At 54.8% G+C, this 25519-nt stretch overlaps 1 protein-coding gene across 1 annotated transcript in view; it reads right to left on the reverse strand.

Annotated features, from left to right (window-relative positions):
* Positions 1 to 17060: 17060 nt before the first annotated feature.
* The window catches only part of FOXP4 (forkhead box P4), a 51120-nt gene continuing 42661 nt past the window's right edge, over positions 17061 to 25519 (reverse strand). Inside the window, 9 exon segments of the mRNA XM_070418623.1 lie at positions 17061 to 17222; positions 17224 to 17293; positions 17639 to 17808; positions 18300 to 18366; positions 19833 to 19954; positions 23769 to 23870; positions 24625 to 24701; positions 24781 to 24988; positions 25100 to 25183. Coding sequence (XP_070274724.1) covers positions 17145 to 17222; positions 17224 to 17293; positions 17639 to 17808; positions 18300 to 18366; positions 19833 to 19954; positions 23769 to 23870; positions 24625 to 24701; positions 24781 to 24988; positions 25100 to 25183 — 978 coding nt within the window. The 3' untranslated portion in view covers positions 17061 to 17144.

Below are 25519 nucleotides of genomic sequence, written 5' to 3' on the forward strand. Positions count from 1 at the left end.
TTTCTCTCTCATCGATGTTTCTGACTCTCTGTCCCTCTCCCTTCCTCTCTGTGGAAAACCAATGAAATGTATTTAAAAAAACAAAACAAAACAAAACAAAAAAACTTTCACAAAACTAGGAATAGAAGGAAGGTTCCTCAATGTGATGAAAAACATCTAAAAATGAATGAACAGCCCTGGCCCGTTGCTCAATGGTTAGCACGTTGGCCCATGGACCAAAGGGTTTAGGATTCAATTCCTGGTCAAGGACATGTACCTTGGTTGCAGGTTCCCCAACCCCGGTAGGGGTGCATGCAGGGAGCAACCAATCGATGTGTCTCTCTCACATCGATGTTTCTCTACCTCTCCCCCTCCCATCGACTCTCTTTAAAAAAAAAATCAATGGAAAAAATATCATCGAGGTGAGGATTAACAACAAAAACAGAATCAGACCTGGAAATGAAGAGATGAAGAAATTAACAGAGGACATTGAAAGGTAATATAAATGTACTCCATTTGCCTCATATATTTAAGAAGGTAGAGAAACACATGAACATTATGAGGAGAGAAATAGAATTTATTAAAAAATCCACATGTGATTGCCAAAAGTGAAAACTACAGCATCTCAAAAGAAAAATACATGGGGTGTGATTAAGAGCAAATAAAACAATGTACAAGAAATGATCAGGAATTTGAGGATATAGCAATAAAAACCATCCAAAATGAAGCCCAGCCCTAGCCGGCTAGGCTCAGTGGATAGAGCGTTGCCTTCAGACTGAAGGGTCCTGGGTTCGATTCCGGTTAATGGCACATCCCCAGGTTGCGGGCTGGATCCTCAGTAGAGGTCATGGCAGAGGCAGCCGGTCAATGATTCTCTCTCATCATTGATGTTTCTATTTCTCTCTCCCTCTCCCTTCCTCTCTGAAATCAATAAAAATATATTTGAAAAACAAGACAAAACAAAACAAAGAAAATGAAGCCCAGACAGAAAATAAGATGAGGGATAAGATATAGAACATCAGTGTCATTTGAGGTAATATCAAGCAATCTAACTAACACAAAAGTAATTGGAGACTCAGGTTGGGGTAGGGGGATAAAAAATTAAATTGAAGAAATAATGGTCAAAAATTTTCCAAATTCAAGGTAACTAAAAAACAACAGAGTCATAAGGCTAAATAAACCCAGGCATCAGAAACATAATGAAAACCACATAAAATCACATTATGATCAAATTGTTGAAAATCAGTAATAAAGGGAAAATTGTATAAGCAGCCAGAAAAAAAAGACGCATCTCATAAGATGAACAAACAAATAAACAACAAAAAAAGTGACAACATATTTCTCATGAGAAACTATGCAAGCTATCAGACAATGGAAAGGGGGAAAGTACTAAGAGGAAATGAAGGAAAAATTCAATAGAGGAAAAATTCAATATTTGCTGGAAATATCTTACAGAAAATGAAAGCAATCTAGAGCTTTTTTCAGACTAGAGTCTTCTTTAGGCAGAAAAACTGGGATCTAGAATAGACAAAGTAAATTTGAAAAGACATAGGAAGCAGAAGCACTTAGGCTACCTGATTTCAAGACTTACTATAACAGCGGTTCTCAACCTGTGGGTCGCGACCCCTTTGGGGGTCGAACAACCCTTTCACAGGGGTTGCCTAAGACCATCAGAGAATACATATATAATTACATATTGTTCACAGTAGCAAAATTACAATTATAAAGTAGCAAGGAAAATAATTTTATGGTTGGGAGTCACCACAACATGAGGAACTGTATTAAAGGGTCACGGCATTAGGAAGGTTGAGAACCACTGTACTATAAAATGAGTGAACTATTCATGTATAGACAAACAACCAATTGGTATTTATTAATTATAATTAGTATTTTTTCCTTTTAAACTTTAATAGATAATGTTGAATATTTTAAAAAAGAAAATGTAAATGAATCTAAATAATTAAATTTTTTTTACTTTACCTTAAAAATGCATTTATAATAAAATATACTAAAATTTTACACTTTGAACATAAATATATATATATATATATATATATATATATATACTTAAATATATTTTTTATTTATTTCAGAGAGGAAGGGAGAGAGAGATAGAAAATCAATGATGAGAGAAAATCATTGATTGGTTGCCTCTTGCTTGCCCCCTATTGGGGCTGACCCCACAACTCAGGCATATGCCCTAACCAGGAATTGAACTGTGACTTCCTGGTTCATAGGTCCATGCTCAACCCCTGAGCCACACCGGCCGGGCACATTTTATTTTTAAGCTTTCATATCATTTATTTGTCAATAAGGCAATTACATGGAAATCTTGATTATAAAAACACTAGAGGCCCAGTGCATGGATTCATGCACGGTGGGGGGGCGGTCCCTTAGCGTGGCTGCGCCTTCTTGCAATCCGGGACGCCTTACTGGATGTCCGACTGTCGGTTTAAACCGGCAGTCTGACATCCCCTGAGGGATGTAGCAGTGCGCCAAGTGGCAGGTGGCCAGGGAGGAGCCGGAGCCAGTGCCATGCCGCTCCTGCTCATCCCAGCCCACAGCACCTGCCTGCCTGCTGCTCGGTAGCACTGCCGCAGTCGGGAGAGGCTTCCGCTGCAGCAGCTGCACTCACCAGCCATGAGCCGGCTTCTGGCTGAGCGGCGCTCCCCCTGTGGGAGCACACTGACCACCAGGAGGCATCTCCTGCATTGAGCGTCTGCCCCTGGTGGTCAGTGCACATCATAGCGACTGGTTGACCAGTGGTTCCCGTTCCGGTCATTCGGATTATTTGGTCATAATGGTTGCTTAGGCTTTTATATATATGTAGATAGATAATTGGTGATTTTAATGAAATGAGAACAAGAAAAAGAAATGTTATAGAATAAATACATAATAATTCACAAATTGTGGATTTTAAAAGTATTTTTATTGGTTTCAGAGAGGGAGAGATAGAAACATCAATGATGAGAGAGAATCATTGATTGGCTGCTGCCAACATGTTCCCCAATGGGTATTAAGCCTTCAACCTGGTTATGTGCCCTGACCGGGAATTGAACCATGACCTTCTGGTTCACAGATCAATGCTCAACCACTGAGCCATGCCAGTCTGGCAAATTCTGGATTTTTTAAATTAATTATTCATCCAGACATTGACAGACCATCAACAGAACCCCCATACATGTGCAATGTTAATTAAACCCAGTGGTTTTTATATTTTTCTCTTTCATCATAGAAATAGCGTAGCTCTGCGCACATGCTCAGCAGACACACATACACAAACACATATTTTTTTGGTTATAAGGAAGGTATATTTGTCAGCCTTGGAAGCTGGAACTTACTTTAGGTGACGGTTTGTTAGCTTTATTTGTAACCTAACGATCAGGATATGGGATTTGGGGGCCTCCTCTGCACTCTCGACCTGAGACACAAACAAGAAGCCTGGGGCTGTGTCTGGTAGGTGACAGACCCGAGTCCTACCCAGGTGGTCTGCCCCAAGGCCCCAAGCGCTTCCCACTGCACCACACTGCCTGGTTGTAGACAGGGAAAGGTTTGGGGAAGAGTAAAGCACTGAGAAGCTTCTGAAAGAGGCCATGAAGATGCCCTGTGGGGAGGGCGTTTAATGCTGAGGAGGAAAGTGATGGTGGAGGAGGTAAGGAGCACAGATTAGGGTTGTGGGCGGCTGGGGCCCTGGCTTTCCCTGTGGATAGCAGACTCACTGAGGTGGGGTTATCAGGAGAGAGCTCGTAGCCTGGGGCTCAGAGTCCCTGGGTTCTGACCCCTCCCTCTGTTCAGCTGGCTGTCTGTACTTCAGGCCCCGCCCTGTTACCCTCGGGAATGGGAGGCCAGGGTCACTTGGCAATCTTAAAAATAAATGCAGGGGAGACAAAGCTATACACTCCATTCTAGCAGACCTAGTAGGGGGCTAGATACTTAACGTCATTGATGGGTTATTGCAGTGGTCCTCAACCTTCTGGCCCTTTAAATACAGTTCCTCATGTTGTGACCCAACCATAAAATTATTTTTGTTGCTACTTCATAACTGTCATGTTGCTACTGTTATGAATCATAATGTAAATATCTGATATGCAGGATGGTCTTAGGCGACCCCTGTGAAAGGGTCGTTCAACCGCCAAAGGGGTCGCGACCCACAGGTTGAGAACCGCTCGGTTATTGGAAACTGACTTTAAGTGAGACGAAGTAAGAGGAAACCAATTTTACCGTAGTCCAGTTGATATAAACAAGAGTTAAGCTCCTATGGCATATTTCTGGTCCCAAAGATATCACCAAACTTCTAAATAAAGACCCACAACAGTTTTAATATTAAATAATGAAATAGATGTGAGTATACATACATGTAAGAAACATTAATATAAACAAACAAGATAATTATTTTCCAACCCGCTTATTCCAGTTCAGGGTCCCAGGTGGCCGGATCCTCTCCCAGCAGCTCCGGGGCGAGGTGGGGACCCACCCTGGACAGGACGCCCTCCATCTCAGGGCGCACCCACACACCCACACTCACTCAGAAAATGTAGACATCCAATCCCCTGAAATGCCCGTCTTACCCGGCTGGCGTGGCTCAGCGATTGAGCATCGACCTATGAACCAGGAGGTCATGGTTCAATTCCGTGCCAGGGCACATGCCCGGGTTGTGAGCTTGATCCCCAGTGTGGGCATGCAGGAGGCAGCCAGTTAACGATGCTCTCTCATCATTGATGTTTCTCTCTCTTTCTCTCTCTCCCTTCGTCTCTGAATTCTCCCCAGTGCAGACCTGGGGAGAACGCGCAAAGTCCTCACAGACGGTGCCCCTGGCCAGGAACTGATTCCCCCTCATCCGTATGGAAACAAAAGGGCCTTGGACAAAACCACGTTAGGTGAGTACCTGCGGCAGGGCTGCCTGCCAGACACGGCTCGCTGCTGCCAAAGAGAGCAAGTGTGAGAGGCAGGCTAGCACCATGCTGAGCGCTCTCTATTTGATGATATCGAAGGATTGAAAAAGAATTCAAAACGCAAAGTTGTTTTTTGCCTGAGGCCCACCGAGTCATCTCCAGGACCCTGGGGATGCAGCCTCCGTTGTCTGGGAAACACTGCTCCAGGCGGTCGGCCGCCCTCCACCTACCGCTGACCTGACGTTAGGTGCTGGGTCACTGCTTCTCCCCGCTCACTCCTCCCACCCGGAGATGGAGGTGTGTGTCCCCCCCCCCCCCCCCCCCCCTTGCTCTGGGCTGGCCTTGGACTCGCTTTGACCGGAGAATGCACAGCAGTGGTGCCCTGCCAGTTCCAGTCTCGGCGTTAACTGAGCGCTTCTGCCTGGACTCCCTCTGCACCCCTGCCTTCCGAGCAAGAGGCCCACCCGCTGGACAAAGAGGTCCAGCCAGCGCCCACCCATCCCGGCACCCCAGCTGAACTGCCCGCTGCATGCGAACGTGTGGCCTCGGCCACCGCCTCAGGGCGCAGAGGATGCCCAGCGGAGCCCCCAGAGCCGGAGACACACTAAGAAGCTGTTGCTTTAAGTCGCTAAGTTTTGGGTGGTTTTTACACGGCCACAGACGACTGAAACACGTGCCAAACGTTGCTCCGGGCTGTACACATGTTGTTTATTTAATCCTCACAACGTCCCTGGAAAGGCTACTTTTAGTTCCACTTTACAGATGAGAAAACGCAAGCTCAGAGGGTGACATCACCCACCGTCTCACGGCTAGAAAGTGCTGGGGCCGGGATTTACACCTAAGTCTGTCCGACTCCAAGATGGGCAGGACAAGGGGACCAGGACGGGCACGTGATCCTGTGATAGGAGGGAGGGGAGACTGGTTCTGCCCACCTCATGTCCCCAGAGGACCATCCCAGGAGCCTGGCAGGCCAGGAGGCCAAGTGCAGGATGCACGAGGGACCAGGGTCTGCACTGGGGGAGGCTCCAGGAACAAAGGTCCTGCCAGCCGGCCGGCCAGGAGCTCTCTGACCCAGGCAGACCCAGGCCCCACCCTGCCCGAGACACCACCAGACTCCATGTGGTCCCAATTGGCTATTACATATGAAAAGGTCTCCTAGCTCTGTGGTCGGCAAACTGTGGCTCACGAGCCACATGCGGCTCTTTGGCCCCTTGAGTGTGGCTCTTGCACAAGTCAATGTCTTCATTATTATGACTAAATGTTACCTATAGCTAAACCATGAAGTACAGTATTATTTCTTTTCTTTCAACATTTTATTCTCCCCACCCCCCCCCCCTATTTTTAAAATATAGTTTTATTGATTTCAGAGAGGAAGGGAGAGGGAGAGAGAGAGAGAAACATCAATATGAGAGAGAATCATTGATTGGCTGCCTCCCGCACACCCCCTACTGGTCAAGGACAACCCAGGCATGTGCCCTTGATCAGAGTCGAACTCAGGACCCTTCAGTCCGCAGGCTGACGCTCTATCCACTGAACCAAATCAACATTTTATTCTTTATTTGCTTTAAAAAAAAAATTTCCTTAGTTTTCCATTTACCCAGTAGTGATTCAACCCCCACATTTTAGGCATTCTACACATTTCATCTCCAGAAATCTCGCCCAGAGCCCTTGACTTCTCCGGGCAGACCTGGCTGCTCTCTCTTCCTGTTGTGGGTCCCCAGTCTCTCTCCTACATGGATCTTCTGCTTCCTTTTTCTTGTTTTGGGGGAAACACATCTCCACTGTGAGAAATGGTGAATGGCAGTTGCAGTTTTGGGAAAATTTTCATGTCTTAATATGTTTTCATCCTACATGTAATTCATAGTTTGGTAGGGTATGGAATTTTAGGTTGGAAATAATTGTCTCTTAGCACTTCAAAGGCAATGCTCCACTATGTCCTACCATAGTGTTGTTGAACAACCAGTGCTATTTTGAGTTACCATCCTTTCATGTGACTTGTTTTTCTTGCTAGAAGTTTGTAGGACCTTCCCTTTGCCTCCAGGGCTCTGAAGTTCCAGGATGGTATGCTTTGGTGAGGGTACATTTTTATAGACTCTTTGGCCCATTCGGTTTGGAAACTTATGTCCATCAGTCCTGGGAAATGCTCTTGAATTACTTTTTTAGGGGTTTTCTCTTCTCTGTTTTCTCTCCTTCTAGGTCTCCTGTTATTCTGATGTTGGTCCTCCTGAACTGGTCCTCTAGATCCACTATCTTCTCGATTTTCCTTTGTTGTGGCTTTGTTTGCTGTCGTTTTGGGAAGATGTCTTTAATTTCCAGCCTTCCTGTTTAATTTTCACGTCTGTTTTATTTTTTATTTCAGTGGTTCTCAACCTTCCTAATGCCGCGACCCTTTAATACAGTTCCTCATGTTGTGGTGACCCCCAACCATAAAATTATTCTCGTTGCTACTTCATAACTGTAATTTTGCTACTGTTATGAATCGTAATGTAAATATCTGATATGCAGGATGTATTTTCATTGTTACAAATTGAACATAATTAAAGCATAGTGATTAATCACAAAAACAATATGTAATTATATATGTGTTTTCCGATGGTCTTAGGTGACCCCTGTGAAAGGGTCGTTCTACCCCTAAAGGTTGAGAACCGCTGTTTTATTTCTAAGACCTTATTTCGTTGTCTGAATGTTCACTTTTATAGCATACAATTCTTATTTCATGGGGGCAATACCATATTTCTCTGTGTATAAGTGATTCTTTAAAAAGTTTTCTTCTAGCTGCATAGCAGTGTCCTCCAAGTTGCTCTCATCTGTTTGCTTTGATCTCTGTTTTTCGTATTAGAAGCTGTGGGTGTATGTCTGTCCCTGGCCTTTAGAAACCCTGATGTCAGAGTCTGTCCCCTAAGCCCCTGGGTGCCCCTGCCTGAACTCCAGATCCCCCGCCCTAAGACCCTAAGACCGTCTGGCTTACCCCTCCCGGGGAGGGACCTGCCTGCGCAGGGCGGGAGGGGATCTGGAGGACTAACTGCTCCTTAAACTGACTTTAGCCAGTTTGCTTCAAAACACACAACACTTTATTTTTTAAAGCAGTTTTAGGTTCTCAGCAAAACTGCAGAAGCAGAATGTACAGAGTTCTCATACGCACCCTGCCCCCACCCTCACCCCCTCCCACTGCCAGCACCCCCACCAGAGAGTGCGTTTCTTACAGTCAATGAACCCGCATTGACGCCCCTTGTCAGGGCTTTAGGAGGGAGATCCGTGAGCGCAACCCGCCGCCTTTAATTAGAAGCTGCTCCAACTGGATTTTCTGTTGCCTCAGATTCGACCTGATGGAGACCAGTCCCTCATCTACCACCACATAGGCTCCTGCTCTTTCCGCCCTGATGGCTCCCCTGGTTTCCGGACTCTTACTGACGGTGAACACCATGGGGTCCCCTGTGCCCCTCTGTTTCTCTTGCCTCTGATTGTGGAACCAGCCTCCTTTCTTTCCGGCAACCCTCCCATTTCCCTTGTCCTGTTCACAGCCCTTCAGCTTCCCCCCTCACTTCTCACCTACAAAACGTCTTATGAAAAAGGAAACCAAACCGGCCAGGCATGTCATTCACTGCTCAAAATATTTTGTCTAGCGTGAAATGTCCACCATTCTGAGCTGGCAGGCAAGTTTCCAGAGCATGACCCCGGCCTGCCTCTCCGGTCATTCTCCTGCCACTGCCCCTGGGCACAGGCACTGGGCACACTGCCCGTCCCCACGGCTCCCCCTGCCACGTACCCCCTGCCCTGCTGCCTCCGATGGAAGCTTCCCGGTTACCCCAGGGACCTGCACGCACCCTCATCTAGGTTCCCAACTGCAAATGGAATGTTGTGTTGTCACTTCTCTGCGTACCTACTTGTCTCTCTTTGGGGCTCTCTGAGGGGAGGGACCGTGTCTTATCCATCTTGTACATTCAGGTGACTTGTATGCAGTGAGTTCTCAATAAATTTGGGTGTATGAATGATTGACTTTATGCTTACTCAGTTGACCCTTGAACTGAGCGGGTCTGGATTTTTTTCAATAAATAGACAGTTGGATCTCTGTATCCTCAGGTTTCACATCCATGGATTCAGCCAACGGCAGATGCAATTGCTGACTGTATGCATTGTTATGCCATATTTTTTAACTAGAGGCCCGGTGCATGAAATTTGTGCACGGGTATGGTCCCTAGACCTGGCCGGCGATCAGGGCTGATCAGGTTCCCCGCCTCCCCTCCTTCTTCCCTTACTCCCTCAGCGCCCTGCTGGTCACCCGCCATGTTCTGTGCCGCCCCCTAGTGGTCAGCACACGTCATAGGGAGCGGTCGAATTCCCGGTCTCCCGGTCAAACTCCTGAGGGGACAGTTTGCATATTAGCCTTTTATATATAGAGATAGGAAGGGATGGAGCATCCTTGGATTTTGTGTTTGTGAGGGACACTAGGCCCATCCCCCGCCACCCCCCCCAGATACAGAGGGATGACTGGAGTTGGGTTCTAGCGAGAGTCAAAAGTTGTACACAGAATTTCAACTGTTCAAAGGGTCGACGTCCCTAATCCCTGCATTGTTCAAGGGTTGCCTGTACTTCACTATTTGTGGGTGTCTATCCCTTTCCATGCTGCTGCCTTCATTAGCACTGTATGGACAAGTTTTATAGGAAGATCTTTTTAATAATTAAACGCCCTAGAAGTGTCATAAGAGGGACCTTCTCTGTATCAAGGTTCAGCTAAGGAAAGAGTATGTTCTTTTGCATGTGGCCTTATCTTGATTGATTGATTGATCGGTTATTTTCTTTACCCATCAGTGTACTTACTAACTGCCCATATGCCCCTGAGGCAGGGCCTGTGCCTAGCAACTGCTTTCTTCATTCCCCATAGCACCCAGCACCAGCCTGGGTGTACAGTAGGTGCTCAATAAAGGTTTGAGCTTGACCACATACACTCCGGGGCAGGGGAAGAGAAATGGGCTAGTTTGGGTGACTCTCTGTGATGAAGCAAAATGAGGGATCAAAGCTGGGCCTGGGGTCAGGCCAGGGTGCTGGTGGTGCAGGCGTGACAGCGAGGACCAGAGTGGCTGTGGGCAAGGCCTCTGGGACAGTCAACCACAGCCAAGGATTCCTTGGGAAGCGGGAAGCAGGAAGCCGGAGGAAGAGGACGAAGTAGTTAGATGGAGGGAGCCCGTTCTCCCTCCCACTTCTGCCTCCTGCTCACCTCCTGGTCCATGCTGTGCCTGTTCGGAGCCACTGTCTGTGCTGCTGTGAGTCCTGCCTCTTCCTCCCTGAGGGCCTCTGCTCCTGGATGGGATGCCCACCCCCTCCTCTCCTCTCCTCTCCTCTCCTCTCCTCTCCTCTCCTCTCCTCTCCTCTCCTCTCCTCTCCTCTCCTCTCTTCTCCTCTCCCCACTTCCCCAGATGTGCGTTCCATGACCTTCTCCAGACTCCCCCTCCCAGAGGGGGTCCTCACCCCTCTTCCCAAGCTGCTGGGGCCTGAGTCCTGGGGTTGATAATGAGGAAGAAGGGGTGTGAGAAATGCCTAGTCAGATGGAGGAGGCAGGACATGCTCACACACACACACACACACACACACACACACACACACACGCCCAGGAGCTTACAGCTTGAGCCTCCTCTGCCCTCTCTCCTCTCCAACTGCCCCCCCCCCCCCAATTTATATGAAAAGTACACAAAATCATCATAGCTGAGAAAATTAATAATAAAGCCTGTCCTTAACATTCCATGGCCGTGTCCCCCTCCCCTCCTCTGCTGGGGTCCTTTCTCTCCCTTTGCTATTGAACTCATTGGAAGAGGGGTCACCAAGCTCCCATTTCCACTCCACACACTGACGCCTCAACTCATCACTCCTTCCCTCTCGCTCGCTTAGAAACCATTCAGTCCTGGGTGCCAGAGGCCTCCGTTGTCAAGTCCCTGCTGCTGGTGGTGGGGTCTCCCAGGCCTTGAATTCTATGAACCTGCACCCGTCACTGCAGACCCCCAGCCTCGACCTCGGGACCACCTGTCTGTCGGTTCTCCTTCCTCCTTGCCCACTGACCATCTCCGCCTTCCTCCGCAGCCATGCCTCTTGCCCACGACCAGATGTGGGCCCAGATGTGCTCTCCTGCCCCTCTGCACAGAGCAGCTCGATGTCTCCCCTGCAGCCCAGTCTAACATATGAGCTCTTCCTTGGCCCTGTCTTGAACCCCAAAGGACTAGAGGGTCAGAATGCTTCCAGTGGCCCAGGACCCAAAACTTGGGGCCACTCTTTTGTTTCTAAATGAAATATTCCAACCAAAAAAAAGTCCAGGGTATCGAATGAACCGCTGTGTTCTCACCACCCAGCTCCAGTGTTCCCATCACCCACCACCCAGCACGTGTCCCCACCACCCAGCTCAAGTGTTCCCACCTCCCAGCTCAAGTGTTCCCACCATCCAGTTCAAGAATGAACCATATTGATGTACCCAAAGCCCCTCACGCTTCCCTATCGTATCCCCTCTTCCCCCAGAGGCAGCCCCATCCTGAGTTGGTCATTGATCACTCCTACAAATTCTTCAAACGTTTGCTACATGTGTATGTGTCCTTACAAGTTACGTGACATCATTATTCGAGTTTTCAGGCATTATGTAAATATCAACACTTTCTATGTATCCTTCTTCCCTTAGTTTTCCCCTCAAGTTCACCTGCTGATACAAGTAGCTCCTGTGTGTTCATTTTCTCAGCAGTACAACATTCCATTGTAAAAATGTGCTTCTTGGGCTGCAAATGTATATGTAAATATGTTTGTAACTATGTGTTCTCCTAGGAATAGGCATTTAGGATTCTCCAGTCGCTGTCATTCTTGACCCCTCTTCTCTCATGCAGCCACCTAGTCCCATTTTCTACTCAGTTATTCAAAAAAAGCTTCTGATATAATTCTCCAAAGCAAGTTCCCTATCTAGGATTTTATCATCTGTCACCTGGATGATCTGTCACCTAACTGGCTCCCGCAGTCCCAGTGTGCCATGGGGCCTTTCTCCCCGCAGCAACCTTCGCTCCCACCCTGCACTCGGCCTCTCCTGAGCCCAGGGAGTAGCTGGTATGGTGGTTCCAGGTCCGCAATCAGGAGGGTCGCTGGGCCCTCCCGGGAGGAGCCTTCTAGTCTGGTCCAGGAGCTCCGGAGGACTCGTGCTCAGGCCACCGCTATGCTGTCCTGTGAATCCAGCCCATCTTCCAAAGGCTGCCGGCCAGCCCCCCTCCCCAACCCCCCCCACCCTTCCCAGCCCCTCTAGCCTGGGACAGAGGGCCTTTCAGCCGTGGCTGCCACCAGCATCACCTTCTCAGGAGGGGCTGTTTTTCTAAACTTTTGATCCTGAGGTGGAGACAGACTGCAGGTGTGGAGGGGCCTGGGCCTGGGTGATGGGGTGTCGCTGTGGCTACGTGTGGTATGGGCCCCTGCCCTTGGTGGACCTCTTGGCGTAAACATAGCTGAGTAGCAGCCTGTGTGTGCCCGTGTGTCTGCCGGTGCTCAGATGTGTGCGTGTGTGAGTGTGTGTGCGTGCAGTCGCTGTGACTTCCCCCCTCACACAAGGGCCTCTTTGTCTTCCCTGCCCTGACTCCCTTTTCCATCAGAAGGCCCGTTTGATTATTTTTATAGGGTGTCTCAGCCTTTTTTCCTCCAGTTCCCTGTCCCCCAGTGACTATTCTAAGCCCCAACTTACCTCCGTCTGCCTAGAGGAGAAGGCAGCGGGGACCTGAAGCCAGGGCCTGACTCCTGGCTCGGAGGCGCTCTGTGCCTCTGTTTCCCCATTGGGAGTCTCCACAAATAAAAAGATGGGGGAAGGCCAGAGTGGTGTCCCTAAGACGCTGAGACTAAGCCACCGAGCCTCCCTCCTCCTTCCCACCGGACACCCATAGCTTCTCAACCTGGAGGCCTCATCTGTGAGCGCTTTGATCCCTGTCTGCCTCCTCGTCTGTAAAATGGGGATAATAACAGGATCTAACTCAGAGCTGTGAGGATCAGATGGACTGTGACGCTCCAGACTAGTGTCTGGTCCACCATAAACGCTCGTTAAGTGTAATTACTACCATCGCAGACCCTTAGGAGCCCTTCGCTGTGCCCAGCGCACGCACCAGAGCGGCTTCCCTGCAGACACCCCCTCCTCCCTCCCCTCCTCCTGCTTCTGTGTAGGATGCTCCATAGGTCACAAGGTGGAGGGGTCTGGGGAGCCCGCGACAGGAGCCATTTCTGCCCTGGATAGAGGCTGCTGTCTGGTACCTGGGGTCAAAGGACGGCTATTCTCCAGGGAAGTCGAGCCCCTCCTCCCACACCCCCATCCTCCCGTTGGGCAAGTTCCTCCAAAGAAGCACTAGGTCGGCTTTGTCTAGAGCGCCCTCTGCTGGCTGTTGGCAGAAGGCCTTGGGCAAGGGTGGGCACCAGTTCGGAGGGAAGAGCTTTCTGAGTGAGGGAAAGGGGACTTCTGCCCAATACAGAGCCCAGTGTGCTACCTTCTCACCCTCAAAATGTCTGCTTGGAGTACTGCCCGCCCCCCCTTTTTTTTGCCAACCTGTGGACAGTTCGTTCCTAAGATAGCTTCCCTCTCCCCCTCAGGGCAGAAATGTTAAGGGCAGGACAAGCGGCCAGCCACAGCCTGTGTGTGCCCTGGTGTGCCTGCCGGTGCCGACTATCCCAATAGCTGCAGATAACAGTAGGGAGGAGGGAGGCTAGACAGCATGCAGAACTTCCGGACAGCAAAGCATGAGTGGAGAGCGGGGAAGTTCTTATTTAGAAGGTAGTATGGGGGCTGTGCCCCTCATAGAACCTGTTGGATCAGTAAGAAAATTGTCTGCAAGCCCCTACGCTCAGAGTGTGGCCACAGCAGGCTCCTGTGTCTTATACTGCAAGACCCTCTCTTCTGCCAAAGCCCAGCATAGACCTCCACCCACGTCCTGATGCACTGACCTGGCATTTGGGAGGAATAAAAAATCAAAACAAGAACTCTAGTTGGAGCAGGAGAAACTGCAGTTAGACTGCAGGGAGAACTGTCCCAAGTGAGGCCGAGGGTAGCCTCCTCCCTTAGTCTCTGCGGCCAGCCTGCGGAGCGGCCTTTTTCTTCCAGGGTGGAGTAAGGGAGCTGGGAGCCTGGGTGCTCTGGGGCTTGCCAGGGGGCTGGTGGGCCCCGGAGGGGAGGGGCAGTCGCAGTGAAATCGGGGTGATGGCTGCATCACATTGTGGGGAATGCCGCTGTCCAGGCTGCACGCAGCCGGTTGTATGTGCCGGGCCGGCGGCCTCCACGGAGGCAGAGCGCTGCACAGCGGTGCTGCCTTGGTGTTTGGGGGGCTGGCTGCAGCGGGTGGGGACTCCGAGGCCCCGGGACAAAGCTCCTTTTAGCCCAGATGTTGGGATGTCAGAGATGTCTCTCTAGGGGGCTCCAGGCAGTGCCCAGAGGCTCAGGGCCGGGTGGAGGCAGAAGGGATGGGGTGAGACAGCGAAGAGGGGAGTGAGAGGGCCTGAAGCTGAAGCTGGTGGAGAGGACAAGACAGGCCTGGGACAGAGGTCACCGACTCACACTCCAGGCCCTACCGCCCCTGTCCTGCCCCACTGCTCCCCAACTTTGACTTTTGGAAAGTTCCAGCAGTTTGGTGATGTGGGGAAGGCGAGTGGTTCCAGTTCTGCTTTCTCCACACCCTTCCTCCGCCCCACCCCGTCCCCGGGCACAGCTGACCCTAGAGGAACACGGGTTTGAACTCGACTCATTCGTGTCTCGGCACCCAGGTGGCCCTCCTGTGCGCCTGTGGATTCAGCCAAACGCGGATGCAGAGGGCGGGCTGCGCGCACTGGGTACTGTTCTACGTCACTGTACACGCGAGGCGTGAGCATCCATGGACTTTTACATCCGTGATGGTCCTGAACCACTACCTGGGATGACTGAGTTACACATGGGTTTTCAACGGTGTGGGGGTCAGCGCCACGAACCCCCACATTTCCCAAGGGCCCACTGCACGCTCCTTCCTGGGCACTGCCTGAGAGGTGCGGGGGACCCTACCTTGGGTGTCAGTACTCACCTTTGGTTTCAGCAGCTTGAACCGATGCCTCTTTTCCTTCTCTCCCCCAACTGCCCAGGGCCCCCTTTCCACGGTCAGAATAACCCCTTTCCTGACCCTGCGCCCGCCCGCCAGCACTGACTGCACACACAGGCACGCACGCATCCAACAGCCCCACCCGCAGCTCAGAGCCACCCCACACACGACGCAGGCAGCCTCCACGAAGCCATGGCTGACGGGCCCAGGACGCCGGGCGGATGTCTCCAAGGGCGGCGCCCAGGGAAGGGTGCGGCAGCGGGACTCCGGGCTGCAAACACCCAGCAGGAGCTTGTATTTCAAACCCGGGAAGCCACTGGGGCGAGCGTGACTTTGGGAGAAGGGAATGACAGGGAGCATCTGGCTGGAAAGAAAACACCGGGGACCCCCAGATGGGGCATGGAGGCGGGGGTGGGGGGGCAGGGGAAGGCCCCGCGGTAAGGTGGCTGGCTGGTGCCCGCATCCAAGCCCGCTCAGGGCCCCTGGTGTCCGGCTGGTGCCCTCTGCCCCCCAGAGCAGAGAAACTCCCCACTTGAATGCCCCCCTCACCTGGCGACACACAAGGGCCCGGTGTATAGAGGACGTTTAATATTTCTGTGCTGGTCAAACGAAACACAGGTGGGGAGTACACGGGGCGGGGGCGGCGGGCCCCTGCCTGTCGGGAGGGGTGCTGTGAAGGGGTGCATGTGGGGGTTTCTTGGGGAATAGTCCAAGGAGTCTTCTCAGCAAAGGGGCCTGGCCTGGGTGTTGCGAGCGTCCAGCACACCCAGTCCGTGGCCTCCGTCGGGGACCCCCATAGGGGGTCTGTGGGGAGTGTCCCGTTTTCCAGCTCCTCGGCTGGAATCCACACTCCCAGCATGACGGGGACTTGGTCCTAAAGAGGGGTCTGGAGAGCCCCCAGGAAGCAGTCCAGGGGCGGACCAGGGCTCTGCGCCCAGTGCCCGAGGGGATGCGGGGCCGAGGGCGGCCCTCCTCCCCCCCTGCCCTCTCCTTCTCCCAGGCCTGGCATGAGCAGAGGGGAGGGGAGCAGGGCCCCAGTCCCTGCCGAGCCCCAGGGTCCTCAGGGTGGGTGGGGAAGGGGTGGAGGGAGAGGGTCTTGGCCACCAACAGACACTGTAAACTTTGGTTTAAAACAATAACTTAAGTGGAGGGAGGCTCCCAGCCTGGGGCCGGGTGGGGAGCAGAGGAGCAGGGGGTGAAGGAGGCGACAAAGGAAAAAGCCAACAAAAAGTTTTGGTTTTTGCTTCTGGCATAAGAAAGGTCTTTGGTCATCCGTTTAACTGGGGGGAAGGGGAGGGGTGCAGAGGGAGGGCGAGGGAGGGCTGCAAGGGGGCCCTGGAGGCTGGGGCGGGGTGACCTGCTGGGTCCCAGCAGCCGCCAAACTAACCCCACCAGTCAGTCCCGTGACAGGCGGCCGGCACCACGTCAGCCCAGGCACCAGCCTCCGGGATGGCCGGGCTCCCTTCCCGGCCCCGCGTCCAGAAGTCCGCCTGGCAGGGACTCTCCGGGGGCGGCAAGGGGCACGGGGCCTCTTCCTGTGCTCCCTGGATGGCGGGCGGGCGGCCAGCAATGGGCAGAGGCCAGTCAGCCTGGGTCCCAGTTCAGGTCGGGAGGAGGGGCTACAGCCAGTGGCCCTGCTCCCAGGGGCCCCGCAGGGCCCAGCTGTGGCTCCGGGTGGGCGTGCGAGGGGCTGGTTTCTTCTGGGGGTGCTTGGCAACTTCAGTTCCTCCGCCCCGGCCAGGGCGGGGTGGGCATGAGGGTGGAGAAGTTTTTCTTCACAGTATGGAGAAGGTGGGGGGAGCACAGATGAGGGAAGTGCGGGCCTCTGGCTAGAAGAACGCCGCCAGAGCCAGGTGCGAGGGGCCCTGGGTCTGGGGGTGGCTCGCCCCGCCTGCGGGTCTCCGTGTGGCTGCAGGCCCTGTCAGGAGAGCTGGTGGGGGAGGAGGGCGCTGCTGCTGCTGCTGGTGGCGGGGAGGGTGTGAGGAGGGGCCTGGGCCCTCCGTGTCCTCTGCGGTCCCAGATCAGGGGTTCTGTTTCCCCTTGGGGGGGCGGGACGTCCCTGCCCTCTGTCTGTCAGTCAGGCCACATTGGGAGTTGCTGGCCCAGCCCCCATCTGAGTCCTGGAAGTGCCTTGAGGTTTGGGCGGGGCTGTGGAGTGGGGGTAAGAGGGGCCTGGGTTCCAGGAGGGGTCTCACCCCGGCCTGCCTGCCCCTCGAGGCCCTTAGGAGAGTTCCTCTCCAGGCAGCTCCTCCTCCAGGTCCCTGTCTTCGGCAGGCCCCGCGGTGCTGGGGTTGGGGGGGTCCCAGCGGGGGTCCGGGCCTCCTGTCCTCCTCGGCCTCGGCAGGCTCCTCTTTCACCTGCACCTGGTGGCTGTGGCAGAGGGACCGTGTGGGCACCTGGTGGCCTTCGCCTCCTCCCCCTGAAAACTCACCCAGAATTTTAGGGCACAGAGGGCTGGCCACAGCTCTTCCCCAGCCTTGAGCCACTGGGGATGGATGTCAAAGGAAAGGGAGAGAAGAGAATAAGGGAGAGAGGGAGAGGGGGAGAGAGGATGTAGGGGATGGGGGGGGGGGGCAGGAGGAGAGAGGAGGGGAAGGAGAGGGCCAGCAGGAAAGGAGAGGCCCGTGGGGGACAAGACCTGGTCCCACCTGCGGGGAGAAGGCTCCCTCCCTGACCTCTATGGGCACTGGGGTGGGGTCCATGCTGTGTGCTCACCTGTACTGGGGTGGGGAGAGGCGAGGTGGGGTGCTGCTGCCATTGCTGGGGAGCGGCTCCCCGGGGGCACCCCCGTCGTCATGGCTGAGGGGCAGGAGGCTGCTGGTGGAGCCGGGGTTCAGCATGCCAGGGCTGTTGAGGAGGGGGAAGCTGCTCTCGGCCAGGGCAGCCTGCAGGGCACAGGGTGGCCCTGTCAGTGGGCTGCACTCAGCAGGGTGCTGTCACTGTGTCAGAGCTGGCCCCACAGGCTGATCTAGCCTGGCAGCACCCCGGCTCCCACCCCCCAGGCTCTCGAATGCCAGATACCTCCCAGGGCTGAGCTCTGACCCTGCCCTCCTCCCTCCCAGCTTTCCTGTGGTCTGGGCCTGGCTTGGCCCCTTTCAGGGAGACTGAGAACCTCCTGATTGACAAGCTACGGAGGGAGACCCTGGTGATGCCCCCACGCTCTCCCAGGCCCCGCCCCCACGCAGCTGAGGGGGGTGGGCAGAGGGTCTGGGTTTGGGCCACTCAGGTAGTCTTCCCCCTTCTCTCCCTCCTCCCCTCCCCCTAGAGAGGCCCCAGGGAGGGTGGAGGGCGGTCTCCCTCCGGGCCAGTGTGTGGAAGGGAAACGGGGCGGGAGGGTACAGGCAGTAGCAGGCGGGCCCTGGGAGGGCCGGGTCACCTGGTAGCTGGCATTAAGTGCTCCATAACTGAGGCCGGAAATCATGTTCTTCACCAGGGTGGGGCTCCTGCAGGAGAGACGCAGCGTTTGGTTCATTCATTCGCCTGCTCCGCACTCACACCTCCACCCTGACCGAGGTCCCATGCACTGTCCTGCAGCACGGTCTGGCCTACGGCGCCCGTGTGTGCCCCATGTACTTAGTCCTCACGCTGACCTGGCCCGGCAGGCACCAGCAGCCCCCGCACAGGGGAGGGCTGGGCTTCAGAGGCTCTGGAGCAGGCCCCTGAGCTGGTGAGTGGGAACAAGGACCCCTCCCGGTGCCCGTCTCACACCGTGCCGTCCCAGCCCCTTTTCTCTCTGGTCTAGATTTTCCCGTGTCCAGGAAGGTCCAGGCTGTAGCCTCGACAGGCCTGTATTTGTAAAATCCACACCTTCCCGCCACCCTGAGCTTCGGCACATCTAGTAAGCCATGTGCTCAGCCAGGCGCCACACGCTCCAAACCACAGGCCCTCTGCCCAGGAAGGCGTTCGGGAGTTGGTCAGGGAAGCGATGACTCCACAACGGGCCTCTTCCACAACGATTCCCCCCATTTACAGAGCGTCTCAGAGAGGTTAAGGAGGTGGCCCAAGGTCACACAGCGGGGAGAAGTAATTTGAACCCAGGTCCCCTGACTCTAAGTGGGTACTGAGACATGAAGATACCGCGTGTGGCTGGCACGTGGGGCACTCAGAAGGGTTGGCTCCCCTTCCCTTTCCCCGGTCCCGACCCTGCCCCAGCCCCCACAACCGCCTGGGGGTGGAGAGGCTCTTGTCCCGGGAGAAGGATTCTTTGAGGGGAACAGGACCCACGCAGAGATCCATCTAATTTGCCTCGGACTCCTCTCCCTCCCCACCCTGGTCTTGGGGCCAAAAGGCACAGGCAACAGGTGGCCCGTGTGGGGGTGTCCTGGTGGGGAGAAGGCCTCTGGTGCTGGAAGGGAAGCCCAAAGAGGAGGTTTTGACCCCCACCTCCCAGTTCCTCAGTTTCCACTGAAAATGCTGTGCAGTGGAGAAGATCAAAGATGGGAGGTCAGAGCCTCGGCTCTGCCATGGATCTGCTGTGTGACCTCCCCCCAGGCCCTTGCCCTCTCTGGGCCTCCTTTCCTGTGAAATGAAGAGGTGGGGTTGGCTCCTGCTGCCATAAGATGGGGGAGAGTGACTCTGGGGATGGCAGCTGCCTCACCAACGGCCACACTGACTGGCATGTCCCTGTGTGCATGTCCCTGTGGCACTTGTGTGTGAGAGGGTCCTCGTTGCCCATGTCCCAGCTCTGGCCACGCCCCTCGGGCCCTTCTCTCAGGCACAAGTAAGGGTGGAATGAGACATAAACGTCCTCTTTCTAATCACCGGTCACTTCCAGATTCTGGTCTCCCCTGAGCTCCTGCACCCCTTTCCTCCCCCTCACCCCCGAGGTGGGAAGGATCTGGTGCACTGGGGAGGCAAGGGGGCGGCCATACCCTGGTGGGTGCGCCCCGAACAGGTCCGGCCCACATACCCCGTCATCTTTGGCGGTCTCCGCTTCTGATACTCCCGCTCGTCCACAGTCCACACGGCGCCCTTGACGTTCTCCACGCGCACGAAGCACTTGTGCAGGCTGAGGTTGTGCCGCACGGCGTTCTGGGGGTGCAGTGACAAGGGGCGGGTGCTCAGGTGAGCACACAGAGGAAAGTCCTTGTCCCACCTGCCCTCGCCCAGGGACCAGCAGGGGAGGGGCCAGGAGAGGAGACCTGGCCACAGGCGATGGAAAGCCCCTCCCCTTCGAGCCAGGGGCTCCCAGTGTCTCCCCTGCCCACAACCCATTCCATTATCTGCCTCCCTTCTTCCTGCCAAGTTCTGGAAAACTCTGTCCACCAACTACAGGCGATGCAGTTAGTAACACTTTGTCCTCCCATCATCACGAGTCAGACGTGGCTGTTACTAGGGGCTTCTGACTGTCAACAGGTCGCGCTCGGCCTTGGTTGCTCGGTGAGCCTGGACACCTCCCCTCAGGTGCCCACAGAATCCCATTTGGCTCCTAGAAGTTTTGGGAATAACTCGGGAACTGTCGCTGCGGCCGCTCCCCGCCTCTGGGCAGGTGGGAGCCAAGGCGTGGGAGCAGACAGCTTGTTGACAGCGCGAGGCACACAGCAGAGGCCTAATACACACCCGCTGACACAAACGGGGAGAACGGAGGGCGTGGGCTTAGCTGCTGTAAGGCAGGAGGAGGAGAGGAAAGAGGAAAAGTCACCTTGTCACTCCCCCCTCCTGCTGGCAGGAGTAACTTCTGGAATTGAGGTCATCTGGTTTGTAGGACATTGGGGTGAAGGTGGGGGTGCTCGGCCCAATTCCCAGCCCCGCCCCCCAACGCTGGGAGCCTGGGCTAGGGCCCTCATCCACCGCCTCCCCAACCCACATCCCTCAGCCCTGTCCCTGCACTTCACACACCCCGCCCCCCCCACCCAGCCGTCCCAGCCTGTTACCTGTCCTCCCCCCTCCCCATCTTGTCTCCTCTTTACATTTCTAAATGGGGAAGAGCGCGGGCAGGGCGGGCAGCCTGTGCCCCTGGAGAGCCCCGCTCCCTCTCTCCCTTCCAACTCTTGCCACTTGCAACTGGCCCGATTTCATTACCAATTTTAATTTGCCTCTAATTAAATCCTGTGTATTTTTCCGACTCGCTTGCTAATCCACGAGGGAGGCGGGCGGCTGGAGTGGAATCTCTTGGAGCGATAATTACAAAGGGCCTAATCACGCCGGGGCTCCTGCCTTGGAATAAATTTGCCCGCATTACGGGGCTCCGATCCTCCGCTTTGCAAATGAGAATGACCCCAATTTCCGAGGATGGCCTCACCGGGGCTTTTTTCCCTCATTTCGAAGCCTGATTCGTGACGAGAGACTAATTCGTTACGCTGAAACATTAACGGCAATTTAAGGGGTCTGGCGGGGGCTGCGTAAACAAAGGGACGAGTCCACAACACGGGCCCTGGCAGGGGACGGACACGGGGGAGGGCTGCAGAGCACCGCCAGCTTGGCAGATGGCAGCTCTGTCCCCGATGAACGGCAGCTGGCCTGGCCACGCCGGCTCCCGACCCTTCTGCCCTGGCCTGAAGTGGACAGCATCTCAGGAGGGGGCCAGAGGGGTGAAGGAGGAAGGAGAAAAGGAAGGTGACAGAGTTGAGAGGAGGAGGGACGGCCAGGGGAGAGAAACGGGTGGACAGTGGAGGTGGGAGGGAAAGAGTTGGGTGTAGACAGGGTGCAGTTCCTAAGTGACAGGAATGAAGCTGAAGGTCACAGTGGACCTCAAGCTGAGACGAAGTCCGCTGTGCCAGGAGGAGGGCACAGGCCGTGCCCCAAGCGGCAGGAGCAGCAGCAGAGCCCGGCTAACGGGAGGGTCACCCACCCAGTCAGCTTTCTACTGGGACTTGGGCTGGGTGAGGGGAGAAGGAGAGGAAGACTCTGGCGAGAGACACGCCACTGAGATGGGTAACAGGTGGAAGGTGGCATGAAAGGCCACGGGAGGCGGGGCATGGGGGACGGTGGCTGCATGACAGACATCAAGTGGTTTAAGGAAGTCGCCTCAACCAGTTCCCCCGAGCTCAAGAAAGGAGAGTGAAAATTGCAGTGAGGTGGTACAGTTAAGAGGGAACAGGAAAAAGAGGGGAGCGGGGAGGGTACTCTGTCCCCAAGGAAGGACTGTCTCATGGAAATGAGGCTCTATACTGTCACCCCTAAAGGCACAGGGTCAACACGCAACATTAAAGTAAGCACTAGTAGTAATGTAATGATCGTACAGGACTCTACCATGGAGAAAACCCCAAATCCAGCTGGCCTGGAGGTTGGAGACTGCCCTGGGAGGGCCCCAGGAAGGCCCTGCTGGCTGAGAGAGAGGGCAGGACTGTGGTTGGCAGGAAATGACATCACTCGCAGCCAATCACAGCCTCGTAGCTTCTCACCCAGGCTTTGGGAATTGGGCATGGGGACGGAAGATCAGTATCTCCGGTTGCACTTAGCACACTCCCAGAGCAGAGAAGGGTGGGCGCTGTGCAGACCCCACCCAGTCCTGGGCACTGGTCGGGAGGGGGCTTAGTGACACTTGTTGAAACCCGGTGGGATAGGGGGGGGTAGCCTGTTTAACTGCAGTTTCTGCACTGGCCAGCAGGGGGACCCAAGAGCCAGGGATCCAAGTAAGGTTATGTGGGACTCCTCAGGTGTCTCAACTTCCCCATAGGATCCAACACTGCTCTCTCCTTCCCCCAGCCCTCCCACCTCTCTGCTGCAAAGACCCGAATCTTCTCACCCATCAGACACACACACAGGCTCACACACACTCACACACACACACAGAGACACACACAGACATACACATACACACATACACACACAGAGAGACTCATACCCATACACACATACACAGAGACACACACACACACAGACTCACACACAGACATACTCATACACACATACACACAGAGACTCACACCCATACACACACACTGGCTCACACACACTCACACACACACACACACAGAGACACACACACACACAGACTCACACACAGACATACACATACACACATACACACACAGAGAGACTCACACCCATACACACAAAGACACACACATACACACACACACAGGCTCACACACATACATACACACACATACACGCTCACACACACAGAGACACATGCATACACACCCAGAGACACACACATACACACACACACAGACTCACACACACATACACGCTCATACACATACATACACACACATACACGCTCACACACACGCTCACAGACACACAGACTACCTTGGCTATAGAGAAACAAACAGCTTAGCAGCTCAGCCCACATCTCAGTGTCCTATTTTTCTAGGGTCCCTCCCTTGCCTGCCTCTGGTCCCTCAGGAAAACTCTTATGAGGTGAAGGTGTTGAAATGACTAATTGGATGGAGACAATTATCTCCCCGCAGCTGATGGCAGAGCTGGGGAGAGTGTGTGGCTGCCTGTGTTTGTGCCCCAGTGCATCTAGACCACGGGTCTCACTCCACCCACGTGTCTGGGCCGGGCTGGCACCCCTCTCACCCCCACTCCATCCTGAGCTTCATAGCACGTGCCTTTAGCCAAGGTATCCGGACCCTTAGGGTCTCCTGTGAATGTAACCCAGGCCTCCCTACCAGGCGCAGGCACCACCGACTCCTGGGGGCCCCACTTCATGGGGCCCGTGGGGAAGCACTCTGAAGAGAAGGGTTTCTCCCCAGAAAGAAGGCAGCACAAGGCTAGAAGGGAGGCGTCATTAGGAGGCAGTTAAAGAACATCATGGCTCTGAAGAGGCGGGTGGGGGCACGTGGCCCAGCCGGAGCCCCTCTCCAAGGGGACTGTTAGGCAGTCTTAGTCCCAAAGGGGTGTGATGTCAGGGGTGCCTGGGGCCCTGGGCCAGGTGAGGGGCAGGCCTCACCTTCCAGGTGGCAGTGTTTCTCCGGAAATAGGCGAACATCCTGGTGAACCAGTTGTAGATCTCATTCAGGGTCAGCTGCCTGTCGGGGGTTTCCAGAATGGCCTGTGGGCAAGGAAGGAGCAAAGGGACCCTCAGCCTGGGCCTTGAAGGGTCCCAGGCTTGAGTTCTCCCGCCTGGGATCTCTCTCCTGTGCCTGGCCGCTGACTCGCCGAGACAGAGGAGACTCGCTGCGAAGCCTGTGGCTGGGACGGGTGATGGTGCTCCTGGGGCCAAGCAGGGCTGGCTGGTTACAGCTCAGCCACAAAGGCGCACAAGCCTCAAGAGCTACGCCCTGGTGCGAGGGGCACATGGGTTTCTCTGCAGGGAAATGGCTGCTAGGCCCCTGCAGGAGGGGGGACAAAAGCAGTCTTCTCGGGAGAGACATCTAGGGTGGGGGCTGTTTGGAATTTATCCGGATTTGGGCAAAGGGCACTCTCTGAGATGGTGTGTGTGTGTGAGAGAGGGAGAGAGGGAGAGAGGGAGAGAGAGAGAGAGGGAGAGAAGAAAAGAGACAGGAAGCTGACTAAGAGTGACCATAGTCTATTAGGAAATAGTCTCATGGAGTGTGTGTGCATGGAAATGAGAGAATGATCACAGTGGGCATCAGTAGCAAAAAAAACGTGTGTGCTCCCAGAGAGGTGGTCACGTGACCAGCATATATGTGGGACCTGCAGCTGAGGAGAGAAACGTGGGTGAGCAGGAGGGGACAGCCCTGAGGGACAGTTACGTCCCTGGCCCAGGATCCTCCTGGGGGCTGGGACCTGAGGCCCGGTGCTGAGTGCCATTCCCACCCCCTCTGGTCACCTTCCCTGCTCACCTGGCGGATGAGGGAGGCGTAGGTGAAGGGGGGCCGGACGTCTGCGTTCTTGTAGAACTCATGATTCTGCGCCAGCTCTGGGGGAGACAGGCAGAGGACAAGGTAGCCATTTGGAGGGCCCAGCCTGGAGGAGAATGCTACTCCCACAGCCCTTACCTGAGGAGATGGGGGAGCAGAACTTGTCGCTGCTCCTCCGGCGGGCGGGGCCCCCGCTGTGCAGGGAGGCAGAACCCAGGCCTGGAGGCCTTAGGGGGGTGACAGGGGCAGCAGCTGAGGTGGGGGGGTGCACGAGGCCATCTGGGAACGAGTCTGCTGCAGAGACGGTCACCTTGGAGAATGAGGAGGAGCCGGACACTGGGTTCAGCTGTGAGCAATGGGGCAGGTGCTGAGACCGGCTTGGCGGGTGGGGGTCCAGAGGGCTGGGGCTGGAGGGCTGGAGGGTTCCGCGAGGGCGCGGGAAGGGGAGGCTACTCACTGGTTGACTGAAGGGCTTGGGCTCGGAGGGCCGCATGTGCAGGTGGGCCATCATGGCTTGCAGCCGCTCGCTCTCCTTGGCCAGCTGTGGAGGGTGGAGAGGCCGGGGGTGAGCGGGGGCTGCGCCTGGAGGCAGCCCGGCCCTTTTCCTCCTCCACATTCCACCGGGCTTCCCAGGAAGCCCCTATTCCCACCACCACTCGCCTCCCAGCCTCAGCAGCCCAGCTCCCTCTGGCCCTGCCTCTCTGGCCCCTCACACCCTCAAGGCCAGGACAGGGACCGCCTGCTCCAGGAAGCCCTCCTCGCTTCTCCTCCAGACCGCGTGTCCCAGGCTCCGGCGCACCAATAGGCAGGGGCCCTCTTCCTAACAGCACACGCCTTTTCTCCCAACGAGGGCAGAGGCTGTGGCTGAACAACACCC

Source organism: Myotis yumanensis, unplaced genomic scaffold (assembly GCF_028538775.1).
Source record: "Myotis yumanensis isolate MYYU_CA2020_CCGP unplaced genomic scaffold, mMyoYum1.0.hap1 SCAF_6, whole genome shotgun sequence".
Lineage (NCBI taxonomy): Eukaryota > Metazoa > Chordata > Mammalia > Chiroptera > Vespertilionidae > Myotis > Myotis yumanensis.